At 37.7% G+C, this 25,858-nt stretch overlaps 2 protein-coding genes across 2 annotated transcripts; both read left to right on the top strand.

The window, feature by feature from the left end:
* Positions 1-2,924: 2,924 nt before the first annotated feature.
* Positions 2,925-9,814, top strand: LOC122641156 (28 kDa heat- and acid-stable phosphoprotein-like). The gene is made up of 8 exons (XM_043834492.1): positions 2,925-3,066; positions 4,144-4,181; positions 7,528-7,602; positions 7,762-7,845; positions 7,922-7,956; positions 8,129-8,214; positions 9,558-9,623; positions 9,714-9,814. Exons 1-8 carry the CDS (start codon positions 3,000-3,002, stop codon positions 9,746-9,748), a joined length of 486 nt encoding a protein of 161 aa, XP_043690427.1. The 5' UTR covers positions 2,925-2,999; the 3' UTR covers positions 9,749-9,814.
* Positions 9,815-12,142: 2,328 nt separating this feature from the next.
* LOC122640520 lies at positions 12,143-12,767 on the top strand. Its single transcript, XM_043833733.1, has one exon. It carries the CDS (start codon positions 12,191-12,193, stop codon positions 12,560-12,562), a length of 372 nt encoding a protein of 123 aa, XP_043689668.1. The 5' UTR covers positions 12,143-12,190; the 3' UTR covers positions 12,563-12,767.
* The last annotated feature ends 13,091 nt before the right edge of the window (positions 12,768-25,858 follow it).

Below are 25,858 nucleotides of genomic sequence, written 5' to 3'. Positions count from 1 at the left end.
CATGGTTGTTGTGCCCAGACATAGAGGGATGTGCAATGACCACCCCACCCCTATGAAAGGTGGAAATCCCACCCATGTTGATGCTTCCACGCACGCTCCCATCGTCCCCCATACTACCGCAAGGGCCATGCTTCCTTTCAGTGAATCGTTTCCCTATTTTATACTACTAAAGGGAAAAGAAGGCTGCTAGGCCGCAGGCTCATGTGCTAGCGTGAGGGCCAATGGGAGCACATGCACAAGCATCCAACAGGGTTGTACTCATGGGGTCGAGGTGATCCTTTCACCCTCCCTGTATCTGGCCGTAGGGACCATGCGACTAGGCATGGTCCTTTTTCCCATTACTAAAATACCCTTATCAATTTATGGTATATTAGAACTACACAACCAACCTCTCCCCCTTCATATAGTATTGTCGATCCTCTCATGGGGTGGTGCTCAATTTTCACTGATGCTGCCTTTGCTTCTAAAATCAAGGCTGTGGGTTTATGAAGTTTTTCTTTGGATGATCGTGATAAACGAGGTTGGGTTGCCACAAATCATTTGTTCCCTTTGTCAATTATTGTCGACAAGGCCCTTGCAGTCAAAACGGGATTGAAGATGGCTATATATAGATAGTGTAGTTAGTAAGGTTAGAACTCTTTATGATTTCCAAGCTATTATTCATTAAATTGTTGATGAATTTTTTCAACCGCCAATGGTGGTGTTTCTTGTTGTTAGTGATATCAAATATCTGTTGGACTCCTTCATTCTCTGTGATTTTTGGTATATTTGTAGAGAGAGGAATTCTCATACTCATGGAAGTGCAAGGTGAGCCTTATGTTACCCAAGGTTGGGTTTTTGGGTATCTTGCTTTTCGGATGATTTTATTTCTATTATAAAATTTTTTCCCCCTTAGGCTCCGTTTGTTTTGGCGTAAAATTTTATCTGAAAAATTTTACTTGAAAATTTTCACTTCAAAAAATATTAGATGTAAAAGTCTAAATGTTTGAAAGTGTTGCAATGTTTGTTTTTTATGGAAACAAAGTACATTAGAAAACATTTCAACATGTAAAATTTACCGTGGAAAATTTTTTACGCCGAAGCAAACGGAGCCTTAGTAGAAATCTGTTTGCCCCTTGTAGATGAATAAAGTTCACCCAGGAGTAGATTTGTGGGAAAAAAAAACATGGTATGCTATAAGTAATGAAAGAAGTAATTAATGAAAATTTTATTTTATTAGGACACTCATGTAATTTTAAATATGACAATTCAACAGCAACTCTAGTGAGTTAGTGGATTTAGCGTTTCATCTTCTTGTCTTCTTGAATTTTTGTGCTCTCCAGATATTTGCCGCTCAATGTAGACAAAGGCTACGTTTGGTAACTTTCCCTGCGAGCAATTCTTTTGTTCTTTTGTGCTCTGGGAACAATAAGACACACAAAATCCGTTTGGCTATTCCAGTTGTTGTTCTGTTCCCGCAGCACAGACCGGCTAGAACAACAACTAGGTGTTCTGCAATGTTCCAACATAGATTTGGTAGAACAAAATCAGCATCAAAATCAAACTATGCCCGATATATAAAATTACACTCACAAAAGTTGACAACTAGAACTCTTTCTGCATTTTCTCCATTTTGCCTAACCACCGAGTTCCAACAACTTTCATCTTCTCCATCTTGCCTAACCACCGAGCACCAGCAACGACCAAGGAGAAACGTTGATCTCTTTCTCCTCATGTTCTCCATTTTCCCTAACAATTGAGCACGAATAGCGACTAAGGAGAAACACATCTTCTCCATTTTCCCTAACAATCGAGCATCAGCATCGACCAAAGAGAAACGTTGGTCTCTTTCTCTTCATCTTCTCCATTTTCCCTAACAACTGAGCACCAACATCGAGTAAGGAGAAACACATCTTCTCCATTTCCCTAACAACCGAGCATCAGCAGCGACCAAGGAGAAACATTGATCTCTTTCTCTCTTTCTCTTCATTTTCTCCATTTTCCCTAACAACTGAGCACCAACATCGAGTAAGGAGAAACACATCTTCTCCATTTCCCTAACAACCGGGCATCAGCAGCGACCAAGGAGAAACATTGATCTCTTTCTCTTCATTTCTCCATTTTCCCTAACAACTGAGCACAAACAGTGACTAAGGAGAAACAAATCTTCTCCATTCCCCTAACAACCGAACATCGACAGTTACTAAGGAGAAACATATTGCTTCTCTTCATCTTCTCCAAATGCCAAATTGTTCTTTTTCTGTTGCGAGAACAAATCTTGAATAAGTTTACCAAGCGCTCATTGGCAACAGAAGAACAGTCTTCAAGTACAGAAATATGGAAAAAAAAAAAAAAAAAAAAAAAACATTTCTTTCTACAAAATAGAAAGAACATCACAGAAACATTACCAAACATAGCCTAGGTCTATAGTGCCACTCGAAAATCATTATTCTTTTATGTTCGTATTCCTTGGCTATGTTTGGTTGGCTATAAATGTATAGAAAAAAAAAGAAAAAATTCACATTTTTTTTGAATTTGAAGAGAGAGATATACACATGAATTAATCATTGTATCATCATGATTTTTCGTCATGACATAATGATTGATTGTGTCTATCCGTCTCCTTCAATTCAAAATAAATTTTGAATTTTTTTCAATTCTTTTCTATCTATTACTTGCGTTGGATAATTAGTCGAACGCAAACACAGATGGTGTTATAGCCGGTTCAAATTCAACCCGGGTACAAGATTTCCCAATTTGGTAATTTAGATTCCTTATGAAAAAATGAAACGCTACAACGCACAGCAGTTGCAGGAGTTTAGCATTCCCGCGTGGTGCTGAGGTAGGAGTCGTAGGACCGTAGGACTAAACCTAGCAGGAGTAGGGTTTCGGATTCCGATTCATCTTCGTGGAGAAGAGCAGGAGATACTTGTCAAAAAAAAAAAGAGCAGGAGAGCAGGAACACAGAGAGATACAAAAAGGGGGAGAGAGAGGAAGTTTGAACCCTCCAACGGTTGACGATGGGGAGGGGAAAGTTCAAGGGCAAGCCAACGGGTCGAAGGCACTTCTCTACTCCCGAAGAGATGCGTAAGCACAACAACCTCAACCATGCATATATGTCATTCTTTTTCTTTGCCTCTCTTCTTCTCTTAGTTTCCTTCTTTCATTGTAGAAGAAATTAGTGTTTCTGTGTTTTTTTTTATTTTGATGATAGTGTTTCTGTGTTTTGCTTAATTCTCAGATCTATGAGTGGATTCCTGTATTGTCAGGAATGCATTTGGAACAAGTTTGACGGGTTTTATTGCAAAATCAGTTTTGTTTCATCTAAAATTTAGACAAATTAGAAACGAGTCATGCGTTGAGTATTTTCTTTTGAAATCCGTTAAATAAATTGTTTGGATTGTCCCTGGAACAGCTGAAACTAGGTAACTTTTCGAATCACGAATTCATAAGTTGCTGTAATTCCTCAGAAAGTTTCAATTTTTGTTATTTTGTAATGGTTTTCTTTCTTTGACTTCCTCAGAAAGGTTCAATTTTGGTTTTTTTTTGTGCACGGAATAATGTTGAGTGTTTGGTACTTATTTATTTCTGAAATTACGCTATGTTGCTTGCTTGGATATATTAATATTTGTTAGGTTTGATTTTTGCTTCGTAATTGTTTCAGAAATTTTGTGGGATCAAGTTGATATGTCTTCAAGTTAATGATATGAATCAGTATACATACTGGATAATTGCATCATTCTACAGTTTTTGCTTTAGGTTTCAAAGTAAGCATAAATGGTATATGATCTATTGATAAGGGTACTTCCTTTGCATTCATGGAGAATAAAGGTAAATAGACCTTAGTTCCTAGAGATCTGCAGAGGTTTTTTTTTTTTTTTTTTTTTTTTGTGGGGGGGGGGTGGTGGAGGGCTTGTATTTGCACTTATTTGCGGCCAACCGGATAAATTATGCCATTGTTGAATGTTCGACTCCTGCTTCAAGACTTTTAGTATTTGCAGATTTAGCACTAAATTACTCATGGTGCTTGAGTTCATGCTCAATGTCTAATTCCACATATGGTAGTTTGGAGTTTATGCTCTACTGTTAAAGTTAAAGTTCAATAGGTCATTGTTATGATATTTCTATCTTGCTCTAATCACTTTCTTCACTACATTTTTGCAGTCGCTGGTACTTCAACTCGTCCTCGCACTTTTAAACAGGTATTTCTCATGTTCCTCCTGATATATAGCACAGCAGATCTTCTGTGCTTGTATTTTTTTGAGTGGTTTTACTTTCAACAAAGTAGATTTATGTGTAATTGAATTCTTGTTTGATGTTGATAACTGCTTCAGTACTTGTCCCTCAATTTCCGTACTTAAATGCTGCTCAGTGAACTGTTCTACAATCAACTATATCTGTTGGTGATGGTCACTGCTGTTATCGTTTGGTCTCTCTCTCTCTCTCTCTCGCTTAATATTTTCCAACAACCATTGAAATCTATATGATATTAACTTCTGGAAAATATATTTTTAAACTGCTTTTTCCGTGGTTGGGAATAATTTAATACTTGCTACATGAACCTGAATTGAAGGCTAGATCTCCAGTTGGGAAATTGAAGCCTTACTTTTGGTAATGGTTAAGTTTATGTACTTGAATAGCATGATGGATCGTTTATCATCTTAGACAGTACTCTCCAATCCTTGAGTATTAAAATCTATTCAAAAGCTAATCTTTTTAGTTTTGATGTTGATAGTTGACCAATGTTATTGAACTTTACCCCTCTATCAATAAGCCAAATTATTGCTTAGTACTTCCAGTAATCTGATTGAGGCCAAGGTCTTGTTCATTATCCGAGATGGTATTTGATGTCCAGGTCCTAGTACTTCCAATAATCTGTTTGAGGTTTGGTCTACTCTCTCTTCTTCATTGATGATGCCTAGGGGTAGTGATGATTCAGTTCTATAGCTTCCAAACTCTTCAAAGAAATTTACCTCTGCCTGGAATTTGATTACATAAAAAATCTCCGAAAATTCCTCGACATATGATTATTTGGTTCAGTTCAAATATTCCTAGACACAGTTTTACTATTTGGTGAGCTCTGGCCTTATTTTTCCCTACCCAGGAGTTCCTAATTAAGAAAAATCTATCTTTCTGTAATTGTTGTCTATTCTAGAACTTTCTAGAAAATGTGGACCACCTCTTCTTTTCTTGTCTTTTTTTGTAGACCTATTTGGAAAGGGGTCCTTAGTAAGTGGTGGCATCATCAAAGAACAATCCTTCCCTTTCAAAAAGAATGAAGGTGGATCTTAAAAAATTCTGTGGTAAGTTAATCTATGACAATATTAGAAAGTTTGCCTTTAGTGTAATTCATCATGTTTGGTGGGAAAGGAATAAAAGAAGATGGACCTCTTTGTCACACAAAATAGAGCAGATGTTGGAAGCCATTACTTTTGAGATCAGACATAGATTTCTCTCCATTCATTTTGCGAGCGCAGATACTTTAAGAAATAGGCATCTGGCGACATGTTGGGACCTTCCTTGCTTCCTCTCATCTCTCTCCCCACCCCGGCTTCTTGATGTATCATCCTTTTTATTGTTGTTTCTTTCCCCTTGCTTTTGATCTATCATCCGTTGTTTAGTTGTTTTCCCCCTGCCCTGTTTTTTGATGTATCATCCTTTGGTTAACTGTTTTGGTCTTTTGTTTGGGGTCCTCCATTAGGCTTGTCATTTTGGCTTCGGTGTTGTACTTTGCTTTATTCCTTTTAATATATTTTTCATTCACCCAACCACCACCACCCCCCCAAAAAAAAAAAAAAAAAGAACTGTTGCCTAAACCAAACTGGATGTTATAGAGCCGTACTTTGTTTTTGGTTGGAGAATTGCAGTTCTTAAGCTCAATGGCTTTGGATTATTTTGTAATGCAGAAATTCCAGAAGGGATCATACTTATATTGTGAGACAAAGAAATCCTAATGGAGCCCCTTTTTATTAACCCTACATGAATTTCAGTTATGTTGAATTTCCCTCGTTCCAGATCTTCCACTTCATTTTGTGTGCCTCCACCAACAGAACCACATATGGAATTTCTGTCCAAAGAATGGCTCTTTTTTCATTACATGTGATGTGTCCATGTGAAGAGCATATGTTAAAACTTTAACCATGAAGTGTCAAAAACTTTGATGAATAAAAACAATATAATGAAGTAGTAACTTCCCAAGTTAAAAAGTAACTGATGCAACTCAGCAACTTGTTAATGGTCAACCATCTTGTTATGACTGACTGACTAGTAGCTAATCCAGTACGTGCATGAATAATGACTAGCTGATTGATTTAGTTCTTTGGTGTGTGTGTGTGTGTGCTTTTCTTGTTTCCTTCTTCTTCCCACGGGGGTTGGGGGCGTTGGAGGTGTTTCAATCAGGCACTATTTGACTTGTTAACTAGAATAGCTATTCCTTTATTTTCAAATAATTTTGTAATTATTTTCCTTTTAATCGTTTATATTTTTCTATCCTCGGCTCCACATATCATTAAAGTAGCCAGATGAGTTGGGGGCTGGGGAAGGTGATTTTATTAAAATTGCATTGGAATATACAGTTGGTGGGAGGCTAGTTGCGGTGTGCATGTAGCTATGGTATCATTTCTGCCTTTTTTTAATATAAATTTTGGAATTCAGTCATACTGTGATATATGCTTTGTGGTTAAGTAAGCTGAAATCTTAAGTATGCACCTTGATGCTCATTAATGTTGTCTTGTGCTCTCCCTCAAACTCATGCCTCCTGGCCTTTGGAGACCATTTTTGTATGGTGGACTACTTCCCATCACACACTTTGAGGTCTTGTGCTTTGGCAAGCTAATGGCCTTTCATGTCTTATACTGAGTAAATGTATTGAGGCTGGGAAACCAATGCAACATATCTAGGCTGAAATTACTCATATATTTTCGTTAAATAGGGACCAAATTTGAAGTGATTTCCGTGGCTTTGGTTAAGATTGACCAAAGTCACATGAAATGACAGGATTTAATTTAAAACTTATTGAAATCTGAACTGAAATTTCTGAAATATTTCAGTTTTTTCCATGGCTAGAATCAAGAGTGACAGTGGAATATTTTGCTTTCATGATTGGGGTTTGATTACATTGCTTTGCGGTTTTGATTCCATGTTAAAGAAGCTTGATTGATAGTTGGGAAATATTCTTTTGATGATTTTGTTTGCATTTTATGCGGTAGTAATCTTGGTTTGTTTTCCCTAAATATTTGAAGGCAATAGTTTTCATGCATGGCCGTGGATGTGCACGACCGGCATTAAATGCAATTAGATTGGCATAAATGCTCATACAAAATGACATAAACACCCTTGGCCTCCCTATTTGATGGAGTTGATGGGAGAATCTATCGTGTACGAGTACTTTCCCCAAATTTAAAATTTCACTCTTAGTTGTTCTCATGAACTTAAGGATTGTCAAACATCAAAATGTGCAGCTTTTTCATTTGTTTCAATTCCCTCCCCCCCCCCCCCCCTTTTGGCTTTGTTTGAGTACGAGTATAGTTTTCTCTTTAATTTTATTAGGCAGAAGCCAAAGATGAGGAAGAAGAGGAGGAAGAAACTGAAGAATCTGAAGAGGAATCAGATGCAGAACCTGAGGTCAGGATCTATTTTGCTGATTCACCCATCTTCTGCAATGCTTTTCTATTTAGGGCTTGGGTTCTGAAATGTTTTCTATGATTCACCTGATATTTTGGCATAAGTCGTCAGCTTGAATTAAGATTCTTGCTCATTTCTATTGGTTCTGTGTGTTGGCAGAAGCAAAAAGGAACCCAGGGTATTATTGAGATTCAGAATCCTAATCTGGTGAAACCAAAGAATTTGAAAGCTAGGGATGTTGATGTAAGTTTGGAAGTCTTCTTTACACTCTTTTCTGATGGAAGACTTGGTTGTGTAATAAACAATTTTCCTTTTGCAGACTGAAAAACCAACTGAACTATCTAGGCGTGAAAGGTTTGTAATTTCTCTTGATTTTTCATATTATGGGAACTATTTAATTTATGAAAGAGCTTTGCATATACTTAATATAGTGATTGATAACTGGCATTTTTCGTCATTCAATTTGTTAGTTTAATTGGAATATGGTACAATTTTATTACCATGGTTTTGTTTTGTTTTTCTGCAGGGAGGAGATAGAGAAACAAACAGCTCATGAACGATATATGAGGCTGCAGGAACAAGGAAAAACAGAACAAGCAAAAAAAGATTTAGGTAAACCACAGGAAATAATGGTTGTTTCCTTTCTCCTCTCTTCAATTGTTTCAATTAATCTGCTTTGTGATTTAAATGCAGAGGATTGCAGGCATTCTACTGCTTAACATACTGATAGTGGCATGACTTTGCAAATGAATTTGCAAAGTGTAGGCATGTAGACATGCATGGTTAGGGTTTACAACGAGTATGGTTCTGAATAGATTGAATTAGGAAACAGGATCCATGTATAGCTGGGATAAGGCTTACTTGAGTAGGGTTTGCAAAGCGTAGGCGTGTCTAAATATGGCTCAAATGATTTTGTAATACGGATGTCTCCTTTTCTTTAGATGTTATCTCTGCCAAATGGTTGATGTTATATGAGACTAATGCATAATAATTTACTAATATATTGGCCTCAATTTTCATATGGATATGCCTACGGTGGTATAGAACCTTTAATTATGTGATACCAGCTGAGCACATAAGACTTAACACTAGATGGCCTAAATGCCTAATCCTCATTAAGGTTTTGAAGCAACAATAACTTGACTTTGGTAAGGCATGCCTATATATTCTTGTGGTGATCTTTTCTTTCTTTAATACCACTACTTTGAACCTTTGATCATCCCAAGGATGGAAGCTACCAGTTTTTCCAACTCAGACACAAGGGCGGTTGTCTTTGATGATCTCTGATCACTTCCACTTTTGGGAGAAGTGGAACAATGGAATCGTCAGTCCTTCAAAATTGGAAGAAACCATTTAAGCAGACGCCATTGGAGAATATATTTAAATAACTCTATTTTTTTAGTTCTGGGTTGCACTTTAATTCAAAGGGTCCTCAAGGTCTTTTGATATTGATTTTGAAGTTTCTCAGAAGTTGAGTGGTTTTGTAAGAAACCACATTCTGAAGTTTTAACTTGCAAGAAACTACCAGTTCTTCCACTTTCTTGTATGACAAATTAGCGTCTATTGTACAATATAGGTTTGGTAGGTGAAAATATTGTGTGACTTGGTTGGAGCAAATACCATTCAAAATTAAAGAACTCTTTAAGTATCATAGGACATCACAGAGTTACCAGTAAATCTGTATCTACATGAAGAGCTGTGCTTCCTTGTTCCCATTTTCCCTTTGTCAAAGATAGTTTCATTATAAAATCACATAGAATTAATTGGTTCCCTTTTTCCAAATCAACATTCTTGTTTGCATCATTTATTCCGACTTGGCAATAAAGCCTTCTTGGTCCATTTACTGGCTTCTGATGGAATTTTAAATTATGTACTGATTCATCATCTTTACTCTTGGATCCTGTAACTTTCTACTTGGTCTTATGTCATATGCTGATTGATAGTTGCTCTTGCAGAGCGTTTGTCCATGATACGCCAACAAAGGGCAGAGGCTGCAAAGAAACGTGAGGAAGAGAAGCATGGTATGTGTCCTATGTTCCCACAGCACTGGTATGCTTTCCATTTTCCCATATGCTATACGTTTAAACTGATTTGGCAAATCAAACTTGCAGCCAAAGAGCAGAAGAAAGCTGAAACTCGCAAATGACGTGGGAAATGTAATGAAAAGCCTATCTAGAAGAAGTTCCTCATCCCCCCCCCCCCCCCACAAGAAACATGATATTAATAGTATCTGATTGACAAGTTGTTCAATTATGAAGGAACAAAATCAACATAATTGGTAAATGTGGAAAATGTTTATGCCACATGATTGACCATGTTATTATGTTGGTATCATAAAGCAATATACTACTTATTCTTAATGCTGGATGCTATGGTCTTCTGTCTCTGGAAGCAAAACTTATATGGTGAATTCCAATGTGGATTTGCTGGCATAGCTGCTTAGCTATGAAAACAGAGTCTTGATGTTGGTTGTTTTCTACTATTCTGGTGGATGCTCAAAATGGTTATGGTGGACGTTTTAACTATTTTATTTGGCTTATGCATTGCAAATAGAGAGAGATTGCGAATTAAGTTTCAGGTTTAAATCAGCAAATGGGTTAACCAATTATCTGAGAGCATAAACACAGATTTGTGCTCGGTTATCAATTATATGGGGCTCTTTAGATTTGATGAATTGTTTTAGATATTTGGGGTCAATCATTAATAAAGAAGGTGACATAGAAGATGATGTTTTATAGAGAAGATGGGATTGATGAAGTGGAAAGCTGCGTCCGAAGTATTGTGTGATAGATATATTCCTTTAAAGCTTAAAAGAAAACTCTATAGGATTGTTGTATGATCGGCTATGATATATGGTGCAGAATGTTGGGCAGTTAAGAAATGTTATATTGAGAAGTTATGTGTGGCAGAGATGAGGATGGTAAGATGGATATATGGGAAACTAGGAAGGATAAAATACAGAATGAACGTTGTTAAAGTTGCCTTAGAGTTTTCCAGATCAATGACAAACTTCGAGAGAGTTCTTTGAGGTGGTATGGTCATATCCAACGGAGGTCTAGGGACGGTCCAGTAAGGAGGAGTAATATGATTCTGATTGAAAGAGTTAAAAGAGTTAGGGGCAGACCTAAAATGACCATAGGAATTGTGAAGAAGGACATGCATGATCTAGGTCTTGTACTAAGTATGACTTCAGATAGAGTCTATTGGAGGGCAAGGATCCATGTAGCAAACTCCATTTAGTTAAGATTCTTCTGATTCATTGGGCTGTCCCTTTTTCTTCTTATTTTTATCCTTCATTTTTTGTTTCTATTTATTTTCTTCCTTCATGTGTCATTTTCTATTTTTTGTTTCTCATCTCAGTCCCTTCTCTTCATTCCCCCCCCCCCTCCGCCTTATTTTTTTTCTTGTTAACACTACAACTTCTACTTTGTGTTTTTTGGATCCATGTAACCAACCCCATTAAGTTGGGATAAAAGCTCCGTTTGTTGTTGTTATTGTTTAGACTTGATGAAGCTAGACATGTGAAATTCATAATGTGTAAGGTTTTTATATGAGCTTAACCAAAACCTACAACCAACCGCCCGTCTAAATCAAGTCAGATGCTGGTCAAGCAGATGCACCATCTGAGCTTATCAATGGCTTGAAAACCTAGCCCTACTCCACAACTTGCTCCAAACTGGTTTTTTGTGTGTGCTCTATTTCTCCTGTGATTGTTAATGGTTAGAGCTTAATCGGGACAGGTAGGGTCGGGATCATGGTTTTAAAACATGGAATCGGGGATGAAATCGATCATTAGTGATTCCGATCCAGATCGGATTGGAATTGGCCCAAATTGGTGCTCAAGAACCTTAGAATCGGTCCCCAAATCCAAAACCGGGAATTTCTAGGGTTTTTGGGTGTGCATCATTGAGATCAGTCTTTGCTATGTCAGATCTAAGATCGGTCCTTAGATCCAAAAAGCAGGGGGATTTCTAGGGTTTTTGGGTGTGAAAATCAGGATCAATCTCGATCGTGTCAGATCAGTGGAAATCGGGATTGGTCTGATCCGTTTCCCAATTCTTAAAACCTTGGTTAGGATGATGATGAATGTATTTAAACCGGGTCCAACATGATCTAACCCAGAGAAGCTTAGAATCGGTCCCCAAATCCAAAAACCGGGAATTTCTAGGGTTTTTGGGTGTGCATCATTGAGATCAGTCTCTGCTATGTTAGATCTAAGATCGGTCCTTAGATCCAAAAATAGGGGGATTTCTAGGGTTTTTGGGTGTGAAAATTGGGATCAGTCTCGGTCGTGTCAGATCGGTGGAAATCGGGATTGGTCTGATCCGAAATTCTTAAAACCCTGGTCAGGATGATGATGAATGTATTTAAACCGGGTCCAGCATGATCTGACCCAGAGGCCAGAGCAGCTACGGTCTCTACTTCTGGTGATGACTACGGTTAATACATGTCATATAATCCTTTTCTCGCCGCTTCAACAGTTGGGGAACCGCTTGCAGTGTCGTATATAATCGAGCAGAGAGTGTGTGTGTGTGTGTGTGAAGAAGAGTGAAGACAGGAGCTCTCTTGCTTGTTTTTGTTGCCAAACATGAGTGAGGAACAGGATCCAAAAGCGGTGCAGCGGAACCCCTCGTCATCTGTACCTCCTTCAACAACGCCCACCAAGGTTGCCGGAGAAATCAGCAGCAACGGCGGCAATAGCAGCAACGCTGGTTGGGAGCAAAAGATCCGTTATCCAAATCGACCAGATATAACGAACCCAGACCCTGCAACATTGAGGGATCAATGGAGGTTCGCAATCAGGCAATACAGCAAATGGTATTCCCACGCATGGGGTACTGCAATCTTAGCTGGTATTTCTTTCTTCGCTCTTGGATGGATCGTTAAGGGCTCCAATCCTCTCCCCTCCAAGAAAGACGAACATCCTCCACCTTCCCCATCATCCGCCGACAATCGATGATGATGATTTCACCATTTTGATATTACAACTGTTTGATGCCCTAACTTCTATCTTTCCTTCCCCCTCTCCTCTTGATAGCTGTATATGTTTTGGTGTTTGAATTTTTCTCTACTGTATTTGCGTGATTGGGGAATTTCTCTGTTGAGGTTGAACAATTAGATCAAATCTTAGAATTCATTGCCGCTCCTCCTTCCTGAAAGGAGTTTGTTCCACCCTTTCCGAGATGTGGTTTTCAATAAAAACCATTTCTGGATTGTAATTGGTCAAATTTTTTTTTTCTTCCAAATATCAGGATGCCATGATAATACCGGTGAACGATGCTTTAGGCTGTCCAATGCTCACAGAATCCTTTGTCCTTTGTGCTTATATCCAGTAAAAATCAAAACATCATCTGCAACATCAGAGGGAAAAAAAAAATGTAACAAAAGATAGATGGAATCTGCTTTTAGAAACAACTTTTCATTTTGAACTCAAAAACCTCCATCAGGATCCATCGATTTTGCATTCAGGTATGTAAGAGTACCGCAGCTTGAGAAGGAAATCTTCAATCGATCTTGCATTCTGGTATGTAAGATAACCCTAGTTTTCAATTGAAAACTCCATCTAGGATTTTAATTGCAGTAATATGCAACATAGGGTACTTGCAACCCTTTAAGAAGAATTAATTTAGAACCTTCAAACCAGAGTCACAGGAGAACAACCAATTAAAGGTTGAGCTATGTAGCAAAGCACAATAAAAAGAAAACCAAAACCGAGAAGATGAGAAGATGAGAAGAAGAGAAGAGAACTATCGAACTGGACAGCCTCCTTCTCCCTGTTCATATTTATACTAAAGAATTACATTAAAAGAGGAAATTCCTAATCATACTAGGAACAAGATTCTAAAACTCGGGTTTCGACCAACCAGAAACTGAACCGAGAAGAAGAGAAGAGAGAACTGTCGAACTGGACAGTCTCCCTCACCCTGTTCATATTTATACTAAAGAATTACATTAAGAGAGGGAATTCCTAATCATTCTAGGAGTCTAGGACTCCCAATTACAATAGGAAATCATAAAAGAAATTAGAGATAGAACTAGGACTAGAACTAAAGACTCAAATTAGGATTAGGAAACTGAAACATAAACAAACATAAACATAGAAGAGATACATGAGGAGGAGAGGAATCTAGGAATATTCTGATCGAGATATCCTCTTCCACCTATGCATTCGATATACTTCAACAGAGGGTACAACAAAGTTAGTCTTCATCAATATATTAATATTGTCTTTCAATAAGCTGTTTTTTTTGTATTTTAATATCACCTAGTAAGTCATCAAACATTGGGAGTTCAGGAGAAGCCCTCACGGTTAGATCGGCCATGCTGTTCGCCATTGGGGATTGTATTGATACCCTCCATGTGGAGACGGATAAAAAAGATCTGGCCAGCTTCCTCTCCGACAGCTCTAAAGCCGTGCATCTCGAGTTGCTCCCTATCATCGAGGATATTCGCTTCTTAGCTACATGTTTTGAAAATTGTATTTTCAATTTCATTCTTAGAGAGAACAACATTGTTGTTGATTTTCTAGCTCGGAAGGCCATGTCGATAGCGTGCTCAACAGTTTGGTCAAATTTCACTCTTTGGCTCCAAGATTTATGTAACTTGGATGCCTTGCTGTTCCATGCTCTTTGCCTCAGTAAAATTGTCTTTTACCTAAAAAAAAAAACAAAGAGTTCATTCGAATCCAAATTATAATATTCAGCTTTATGGCTAGTTGTATAAAAGCATGTGATTTTGGGATTTGTTACACCACAACTTAGTATAGAATAAAAGTGATTTAAGCATGGAAAATCACAAATGAACACAAAAGTATGTTACTCAACTACCAAGGCAATATCAATCAAGATTTTTAACTTAAAAAGAATTGGGCTTCGGATCAGTCTCCATCGATTCCAATACAATTCTGATTCAAATTGGCCAGAATCAATTGGATTGGAGGAAAAAGGAATCAAAGAGGAGTATATTGCATATGAAGCAGATCCATGCAAAGAACCTTAAGGGAGAAAAGCCTCATGTGACCCAACTCCTTAACTCGTCAAAAGATGAAAATTGTTTGTTCTCACGTTTGAAGCCAAAAGGTATCTACTATTTCTCTGGCAACTCAAATGGAAGTGCCAAACAGATAGACATAATTTCTATTTATAACCTCACAAGAACCCTAATTTCTTTTCGACCACCCCCCCCCCCCACCAAAAAAAAAAAAAAAAAAAACCCACCTTCCAAGAACTTGCAAGTATGTGTTCCATTGTAAAGTTTGATTTACTTGTCCTTCTAATAGAATAAATATAGTGTAGATCCTTAAGATTCTAGAACTTAACCGGGGAACTACTAAAGCTTATACGGGTTAGTAGAAAACCAAAAAGCACTAAAAATATGTTGGCATAAATATAGAGTACAATCCAACATTAAAAATTACAGTTCTTGGAATTCTCTTAACAAAAATCCAAGCAATTAAAAAAAAAAAAAAAAAAAAAAAAGTTGAACAAAAAATCCACACTTTTTGAAATAAAAAATATCTCTAAATCCAATGACTAAATCAGTTTCATTATTTTCTTTTCATAGGTTTGACTTGATTATTCTTTATGAGGCATAAGAACCAAGTATGGGGAAAAATCAGAAAATTTTCTTGTAGTTTTTAATCAATAAGAATTTATCCTTTAAATATTGTATCCTCATATTTCCTTAGTATTCCTTTACATATTCTGCTATTTGATCTTTAACAAGTAGTTAACTAACTCAGAGAAGAGCCTGTTTTTGTGTTTTTTCAATGTGAATGACAGGAAAACACTTCTACAGTTACTCCTAACAACGCACAACATTCGAGGTTTGGCTAGTATTGCTCGGTTCACCATGTGGGGGTTACTTTATGTTCATTGCTCTCCGCCATTGAATTTGCAACTGCCATTAATTTCTACTCTCGGGGAGTACTGTTGTGGTTCTGGTTATGGTTGTTCCTCTATTGCTACATGTAGTGATAATAATTCTCAAGTTTTCCGAAACTACAAATTGGAGCAGATACACCTTTTTGTTTGGCCAGGAAAAGGAATAGAAGAAGTATCTGACTCCTTCATGCTTGCTCTACTTTTATTGGGAGGATATAACTCAGTTGAAGCACCTTTCTTTAAACTAGGGATGTAAACGGATATTCGAAAATCCGAATTCGATCCGCATTTGTATCCATTTAGGAGAATCCGAATCCGTCTGAAACTAATCGGATATGAATATGATAATCCCCTTATCCGACTGATTATTATCTGATTCGTTTAACAATCTGAAAGTAATAAAATATCTTATCTCTGTGTTCGTCTATCCTTTTAAGTTTTCTTATTGGATTTTGTTATCTTATTTTTATAAATTTATAAGTTAAGATAATGTGATTTTTTTTCTAGATTTTCTATTGGTTTATATATATTGTTTTATACAATGTTATAACATGGAATCACATATCTATGAAAATAAATACAAGAGAAAATCAAAAGTAAAAACGTAAGAAAATCAAAGACTAAGAAGAGTAGAAAAAAAAGGGAATTGTAACTCTCAAGTCTCAACCCTAGCCCTCATCATAAAAACGATAAAGATGTCAACAGATAGTCAAAAATTTGTATTCGATCCATGTTCATATCCATTTAGGAGAATCTGTATTCAAAAAATAACTATCCAGAAATTATCCGAATCGGTCCGAAAACCAATAGGATATTATCCAAATCCGTCCGAATATAATCGGATACGAATATGATAATGCCATTATCCGACCGAATTCGATCCATTTACATCTCTACTTTAAACCCAATTGTAATTACTGGTTGGCTAGAAACTTCTTTAAAGAATAGAATCTCCAAATATAGGCCCTCTCTGATGTAAAACATATATATGTATAAGAGAGGCTGGCTTTGTACATGTTACTGAAATAATTAATGGGGTATTTTACAGTTCTTGCATAATATTGATTTTTTTTTGCCCTCTTCTCAAGTGTTGACTATTGGATATAAAATGGATGTTCATCAATTTTAAAGACATATAACCATCTAAGGCAGGGGAGGACACCTAAAAAAGAAAAACCACTTTTCTGTTTTCTTGGTGGTTTTCAAATAATCCATTTTCTCTTTACTTAAAATTTTCTACATTACTTAAAAATCACCAGCCAAATTATAAAATGATAAAAGTTGGTTTGGGTTTTGGAAAAAAATTCAATGGAGTTTCTTTCACTTCACTGTAAACCAAACACAGACCCAAGGTATAAAAAATTTCCAATTTTTGTCACTGTGTAGAAAGACATCTTTGACAAAATCATAGCAACCCTAAAGTTTTTTTGTAAACGAATCGGATTCTGCTCGGATAGTGCTATTTCCGCATCCGCATCCGATTAGCTATCGGATGGATTTGGATAGTGCTAAACGGATACGGATTGGATATCTTATCCGTTTACATGTAAATATAGCTTTTCGAATAGCTATAACCTATCCGTATCCGCATCCGTTTAGCTTTCGGACAGATTCGGATGGTGCTAAACGGGTATGGGCACGGATCCAGAAACAAATTTCGGCTATTCATTTACACCCCTAATTATAGCTGGATTCCCTGGAAATTTAATGGCAGTTTTTCCTCATAAGATCTTCTTCAAGGCCTACACAATTAATATATGTATCATTCATTTTTGGGTGCATCATGTTGTCACCAAGTTGGTGAACTAAGAACTTGTAACATTCTTTTGATTATCGTGTATCTTATTCCCAAATATTATTTAAGTAAGATAAAAAAAAACACAAAAGATTTTCAATACAATTTGATAATGATTTATAATTATTTCATTTTCAAGAGTTGTCATTGTCAATGTGAAATGACATTATTTAACCGTATTTGACAAAAGTAGTGTATTATACTCATGGATAAAAAAAAAAGTAAAATTATGACTTTTTTTTTTTTTTACCAATTTTGGTTAGAACAAGATTTTCCCTTTATTTTTTCAGTTTGTAATCTTGTTGGGTGTTGGATTTATTTTGTTTAGTCCCTCTGAGTGAGCGTGCGTGCTATTGGGTTGGGGTAAGGCAGCGTACGTGCTATTGGGTTGGGGTAAGGCGGGTTATGTCCCCCATTTGTATTTTTTTCTCCTAGCTTAATAAAATCTTAGGGGCCCCGGGTCCCAAGTAATATTCGGGTAAGAAAAAAGATTTTTCCGTTATTTTTGTTTTAGTGTAATTCTTTTCTTATTCTGATGTTTTCATTCGATCTTTGGTTATTATTTCTAGGTCACCAAGTGGTTTTATGTTCAATAGCCTATGCCCTTGGGATTTCAACTTGCATTCTACTCTTGAGGAGCACTATTTTAGTTGTTCTTGCTATGTTGTTCCTCTAGTATTACTTGCGTGACAGTAATTATCAAGGTTTCCAACACTCTAGATTAGAGCAAACACATTCTTGGTCTGATTTCAAATCCAAATCCTTGTTAGAAATGGGAATGGAAACTATTTACGTTTGTAGGTTTTACTACTATAAAATATGAGAGAGAGAGAGGTTTTGTACTTATGCACATCAATTAAATACTCAATGTCCTAGTTTACAATCCTTTGATAATATTAAATTGTTTTCCTCTTTCCATTTCAAGGGTAGAAAAAGAGGAAATAAAATGGAGGTTCAAGTTTCCCTTCACCTATGGTGAAAAGAGAACCTCTTAAACCATTTTATTTCACTTTTGGATTTGATTGGGAAGAACATTATTGTCTACGTACAATAGGGTGTGGGAGTTTAATATGAAATTCAATGTCCAACTATCCAATCATAGGGAGGACAAGTGGTAGTGCAGCTGGACAAACCTTCTGGCGTTTTTCCCCAATAAATAGAGGGTCACCCCTCTCCCCCTTCATTTCAAACAAGTTCATTCCTACATTATTCCACCTAGTCTACTGCCCATTCAAGTTTACACACTTAACTCCATTAAAACATCGCAGGGCCTTCATTGGAAGACTCCCCTACATCAACTTATCCTAACCATTCCATCAAACCCTGACCCTAATTCCATTATTTTACATATTCTGCTCTACTGCTCTAGCCGATTCCATTAAACACTAGAAGATCCTGGTTCTTGGTTGAAGTTGGTGTTATACCCATTTAGAATTACAACATCAAAACTTCTTATCATAATAACAACATCCATAATAGATTAGATTAAATGCATCCAATGGACATCCATCCCTCTTCCGTTCCTTGGGTAACCCATTCCATCCATACAGTAAAAACTGTCCAACCTTGCTCTTTAGCTTGTTGCATCCCTTGAAGCAGTTCTCTAATCTCTGATTCCTACGGTGTCCTTAAAAAACCATTATCCATTGAAATCACGATAAACTGAGAGCAACACAGTAAGGTTTTGTTTAAAAATAGATATTTGACTATTTTTGTTAAATCCGTGCCCAAAACCCGGTTTGAAACGCGATCTGACCACCGGTCTGGTTTAAACCTTTTGTGTAGAACCAAGAGTGGAGTACGCTCGTGAACTGTGGGTCATAATACTCAAGCCATCACACGAGATTGTCGACCGCGAAACAGGGGAAGTCCTCGAGGAAAGATCCACCGTCAGAGAAAGGGGGAAAATCGTCCACGAAAGCATATTCTTGGAATTCCCTTATGATAGGGATCCGCGGGGCCCGCACCTGAATCGCCCTTATCCACTTAGCGATGATTGGGAGTAAGTCACTATCCGAATAATTCATGCCTATGCATGACCATTAATAAGCATAAGAACTAGAATGGGCTTGGGCTTAGGAGCTTAGTCTCTTTCTAATTATAACTAGAACTTAGGACATGGGCCATGGGCCATGGGCCATGGGCCCAAGTGGATCCAATGGCCCAATGACTTAAACTAGACCTTGGGCTTATACCTAACCAAACAAGCTCCTAAACAAATGGACCTAAGGACTTGAGACTAACCAAACAAGACCTAATGCCTAGATGGGTTATTAAAGACCCAAAACTACTATTCACCTCACATTTCAATCCTAAATCGTGGAGAGGAGAGGAGAAAAAGAAAGAAGAAGAAAGAGAAAAAGAAAGAAGAAGAAGAAAGAAGAAGAAAGAAGAAGAGGAAGAAGGAAGGAGAAGGGAGAAGTATGGTGGAGCACAAGCTATCATCATCAACCCTTGGTGAGTCTCTTTCTCTCTCTCTCTCTCCATCTCTCTTTCCCTAATTCTATTACCTAGGGTTTGAATTGGTTGAGCACACCTTGAGTGCTCCATCTACTCAATTAGAAGAGCCATTAATGGCAAATCCTTGATGTTTAACTATGAAGCACCTAACCCTACCTTAAACCCATTCACCCTTCTCCATTTATGAACCCTAAGTTGGGGATTTACCTCCATTTATGGGTTTTACCAACCCTCATGGAAGACCGTAGATGTGTGGGTTTGAGGGGTGTTAAATAACATTGATTAAAGACCCTTTCAAAACCCCAATACCCAAACCCATGAGTTTTCTTTCCATATGTATTTTAATGGAGGAAAACCTAATCGATCATGGGGTTTACAAACCCATGTTGGGTGTGTGCTATGGCACCTTGGTTGGAGTTGTTCTCATGGCCAAAGAGACCCCTAAAAAACCCCAAAGAATACCCCATTTTAGCCCAAGACTTTGGGGCTGCAAAACCATTCTCGGAATGGCATGAACAGCAAGACTGGCACGTGGACAGGCACATGCAAGTGCCAGTCCCTGAGAAACTAGAGTGGGAAGTCTGAGAGGGACAGGCACATGGACAGGCACATGCAAGTGCCAGTCCCTGAGAAAGATCTGCCAGTGGGAGGTCCGAGAGGGACAGGCACATGGACAGGCACATGCAAGTGCTAGTCCCTGAGAACCTAGATCTGCCGGTGGGAAAGTCCGAGAGGGACAGGCACATGGATAGGCACATGGACAGGCACATGATATAGCCTTGCTGTATGTGCCGGTCCCCTATTTTAGCCTTGTTTGATAACTTATGGGGCCCAACTCTTCTAGCCCTAAGGCACTAATCTCTCCCCACGTTGTACACTCTCTTTAGGTTGACTGACCCGGCTCGGGGGCGTATTAGTACGTGGGATAGTGTACTTGGCATCGAACGCCGATTTGAAGAGCTCCGCATCGACGATTGACCGAGAATCGTGTGACCGAGTTAAGCAAACGTCTTAATTTATGGAATGTTTGTGTGTCGTGTCTTGCGAATGTCATTCATGCATGTGTGCTATAATATATAATTATTAGTAAGATATAGGACGAATATAAATGTTTAGATGTTGATAGGACTTTACATTCTTGTCTTGCGATATTATTTATTTTATCGCACTATGGTGCGAATGGTGTTGGATTTAGTTATGGGACTCGGTGCCGTTGGTGCTGGACCGAGGATTCCATAATATGGACTCACTCATGGCATGTAGATCTAGGGCTTCGGAGCGGGATCCAAGTGCCGGTGGGTCTGGGCTTGAGATTGCCGTACTTGAAATTGCATTAGAGTTGTCCATTGCATTAGGTGGAAACGGGATGGTGACCGACCGACGCCTTCGGTATTCACATCTCGTACTTGTATACGTCGATGGGCTAGAGGGGCGAGAGGATAGCCGGCCGACCGTATTTCGGTATCTATGGACTCGGCCTCTGGCCTATGCACATGCGTACCTCACTCATACAATAGGTGAATGCTGGCTAGGATAAATGTTTACCCAAGACTATGACCCTTACCGACGGGGTTAGGTGTCGGTCAAATCCGTGGGTTCCGACCGTTATTCGGGTATACCCACCCGGGAAGTTCGGGCGCCAACCGTATTTTGGGCCGAACTCCAGGACGGGATTTGACTCGGGGTTTGCGTATATCTCTTGGTGGAGACCGGTGCAGAGAGGCTTCCGCGCGACTCGGGTTTGTCATCGCCGGTATACCATCCGTTTATGGTACCGATGTCGGGGATGCTACCTAAGGTGTTGCTATAGTACTATACCTGACTTAGTTGTGTGTTAGGTGGATAACAATAAAACTATACATCATCATTCATTCATGTAGCATGATTGTAAATTGTATGTGATGTACGGTCTACCTTGGTGGTATGGGATACCTTGGTATCCGTCCATCATGTATGGTTTGCAAATAACCCCATTCATTATTATTATTGTGTATGCTTGTGTGGCTTAGCCACTCATTGGGCTCAGTTGGAGCTCACTCCTCGAGGAAACATATTTTTTAGTTGATGCAGGTACATTCGAGCATGACGGCACGGAGTTCAAGACTCCTGATGAAGGTCATGAAGAGTGGTGGACTTCGGAGTATGAGGATCATGGACCGGAGTGCTACTGTGAGATGTGTTCCACGAGGGAACAGTGATTCTTGGCTGGTGGCCATCTTTTGTTACACTTTGATAAACTATTTTCTGATTCAAAGGTGTATTCTTTTATTCCTTTCTTGATAAGTGTATTTATTATACAGTGATAATACATAGATCCTGATTAGAACCCATTGATATGAAGGGGTAAATTTGAATAGACAATATTTTATATGCTATCACCTAGCTTCTGCTAACTCTGATGATATTAATATTAATCCTTTCCTTTTACCTATTATTTGTCGTTGTGAATGAGTTAGTCTTGGGTACTGCATCAGTGATTCTGGTGGTTAGAGAGCGTATTGGTACGCTCCAATTGCATTCCCCGTGGTTCAGGGATGGGGGTGTGACAATTTTAACCTTTATCCGTACTGTTTCACTGATATGGTATGGTCAGGTATTGGTATCGTTCACTTTCAAAACCGTGTAGTTTCAGCTGTATCGAATGATCCGATGTCGATACTGATACCTCAAACCATGGGTACAATTTCAGCTTAAAATAATTAGAGGAAGTAGTTAAAATTACAAAAATTGCAATTTTGTATTTTATATTCATCTCCATTTGATGGCATTTTGATAATTTTACTAAAACTTTGAATCAAAGTTTGAACAACTTTTTTTGATAAAAGAAAAAATATATAGATTAAGAAGTTAGAGAATATATAGGATCAGTATAGTTAAAAGTAATCCTATGATCAAGATTACAATGTTGAACCATATTGGTCAACCAATTAAATAAGTTGTTCTGGGTTAACTTAAATTCCATATCAACCAATGCCATAAGGTCCAGTTCCAACGCATGATGTGCTTCCATACGTCCGGATTGTACAAAAAGGATATGACCATCCTGAGCAATACAAAAAATCCAGGCTGCCGAACCTACACTTGGTTCAGACTGTCCTGCACATAACATAATAGGAAATTCCAAGTAAGGCAAATTAGGAGCCATTAACACTTCAGATGCTTGGGTAGTACACTGATTTAAGGTACGAGAACTATATTTGCAAGGAGGAGAAATATTGAGATCAGAAATCCAACGATTAATTAGATTGATTGTTCTCAAGGGTTCAGCCTTAGTTTTTCCAAATAAAACCTTGTTTCTTGTTTCCCAAAGAAAATAGCATGTAATTATGATATTTGCACAAAAAAAAACCATTCTACAGATTGTGTGTCCAAAATCTTGTTATTTAAATAGTGAAGACAAAAAGATTGAAAGGAAGAAAATGCAATATGTTCAGTACGAAGCCCTAAAGGTCCTACCGCCCAAATATGTTTAGCCCATGGACATGATATGAAAAGATGCCAGGGAGTTTCCATGGAATTGCTACACAAAACACAATTAGGATCGATTGACATCCATTTTGAAAGAGTGCTTCTAGTCAAGATCCCTGCATGAAGAACATGTCAAAAGAAAATTTTAAATTTAGGATGAATGGATAGTTTCCAAAAGAAGTTCCACCATCTGGTATTGTTGGGGAACAACCGGACATCATTGAGAGAGAGAAAATTAGCAGCACGTTTAGTAGAGAAGGTGCCATCTTTGGCAAGATTGCACCACCATCGATCCTCCCCATCAGACAAAGGAATATTAGTAATACGTTGAATAAAACAAAATGGAATAAAACAAAATGGAATAAAAGTAGAAAGTAAAGAAATATCCCAATGATGAGAAGGACAAAATTGGCATACCATGTGTTGCCGAAAATTCAAATTGAGAGATTGAGGAATAGAACATTCCCTAATAACAGGGATCCAAAGATCATTCTAGAAATCAGTGTTTTCACCATTTTCAATATTCCTGAAACGAAGTTTGAACAACTTCCCTTGCTTAGTTTGGATTAAAATTTGACCATTGAGATGTAAGTGAACTATATCAACAAAAACCATGCATGTTAGGAAATTCGGATTAGGAGACCAACTGCCTATCTAGGGTACTCTATTGGAAAAGGCTTAGCTATTACTCCCTTTTCTCTAATTTAATAATGAAAACAAAGAAAGGAAACTACAACTGATAGGATTTGATGAATGATCTTTTTTTTTTTTTTGGTAAAATGAATGATCTTAATATATCTTTGTAGTCAAAGTTTAGAATTCTCTCAATTAACCACTTTTCAAATTGGCATGTCATATGTAGGGCATTAGGGTTCATCTTCTTTCTTCAATGGCCTTTCAATGAGAATTTGTTTTTTTAACAAGGGAGAAAGAACACCATCCGGTCGTGTCAGACACGATGCCCCTGGCTTGACACAAGGGTGCATGAAATGACCGTGGACCCTTGATCATTTCTCGGGATTTAGGAGAATACAATGGTCATTTCGTGTGCCTCTATGTCAGGGCGCAGGAATGGCGTGCACTACGCAACTGGCGCTCTCTTTCCCTTTTAGGGAGAAAGAATATAACATACGTACGTAACAAGTCTAGACACACTACTTTAACATGTGGCAGTATTTCTCACCCATGTACATAACGTAATAGTTGTGACTCCTCTACTTTCACTTGAAAGTAGAATGAAACAGAAGAGAACCTGAGGCTTTGTTTCACAAGTATTTCAAGTGATTGGAGAGGATCCATAGCTAAGGGTGTTAAATTGGAATCGAAATTGAAATCAGATCGTATAAATAAAGTTGAACCAAATAAAATTTGTGTACTAATATTAGTATTAGATTTTATAGTACTACTATATTAAAGTATAATATATTAAACTCTATATATAGTACATAAATATATTGATAATTTATAGGGCATGGGTTGGGCACGCCATATGCTCACTTGCACGAGAGCAAGTTGGCAAGACAGGGAGGGGTAAAGAGGTCTTTTTCATATGGGATGGGGAGAGAGACAGACACATGTTTGGCAGTGCAACAACATGCCCAGCCTTTGCCCTATTTGATAATAGGGAAAGAGTTTTCTATCCGAGAACGTGACCCCTATGCCAACATGGGGTCCAATGGGAGCACACAAGAAAACATCAAGTCGGTGGGATTTCTACCTTTCATGGAAGTGGATCGTTCATTTTGTGCCATGATGTGTCTATGCGTACACTCCTAGACGGAGTTCTTTTTTCTTTTATTATACTATAATATCATAATATATGAATTGAGTGCATGACGGAACCGAACCGAAGCATATAAGAACCAAAACCGAAATCAAAACTGAACAAATTTGGTTTGATATGGATTTTCAAACTGATTCAATTACCGGTTCGATTCGGTTCTAGATCACACCAACACTCATACCCGGTTCTGAACCAATTTACACCTTTACCCTTAGGCCATTCCTTGAGGTGGGTTGGTCATGAGATAAATGCTCTTTAAATGAGTCAAAAAGTTACCAACCGGCCAACCCAAATCCACCCTAACCCCCAAACCCACCCTAACCCCACTCAGCTGCCACCTCTGCTCTCATGAGCCTCTCAAGAGTTGGAAATTGATAATTATTTTCTTTTTCCTTATTATTATTATTATTATTATTATTTTTTTTTTTGAAAGGCCAGGAAGGAAGAATAGATCAGAATTAGAAAGAAGAAACAACATGTGAAACTTTAAATTTAAAAAAAGAAAAAGTGTTTTTTTTTTTAAATTTGGACACCCGTTGTAAAATTACTCGTTATAAAATTAAAAATTATTATAATGAGAATTTCAGAAAATTAGAAACCAAGAAATACAAGAACGTTTAGCGGTTTAGGAATTAAAGACTGCACTTTCCTTTTTAATAAAGCCTTCTATTTTCCAAACCAAACCCAATTAGTTCTCGGAGTTCTCTCTCTTCTGGATTTCTTTCGGACCTGTTAACGTTCAAGATTGAAAATTTCTTTGGGAATTTCAAAATTTAAGAAACAAGCCAAGAAATATATATATATATATATAAAGGTTGAGGTGAACAAGCCCTTTATCTGTGTGGATCCTTTTCCAAATAGGATTTC

This window comes from Telopea speciosissima, chromosome 9 (genome assembly GCF_018873765.1).
Source record: "Telopea speciosissima isolate NSW1024214 ecotype Mountain lineage chromosome 9, Tspe_v1, whole genome shotgun sequence".
Taxonomy (NCBI): domain Eukaryota; kingdom Viridiplantae; phylum Streptophyta; class Magnoliopsida; order Proteales; family Proteaceae; genus Telopea; species Telopea speciosissima.
The sequence above is the reverse complement of the archived record's forward strand: the minus strand, read 5'-3'. Positions and strand labels throughout refer to the sequence as shown.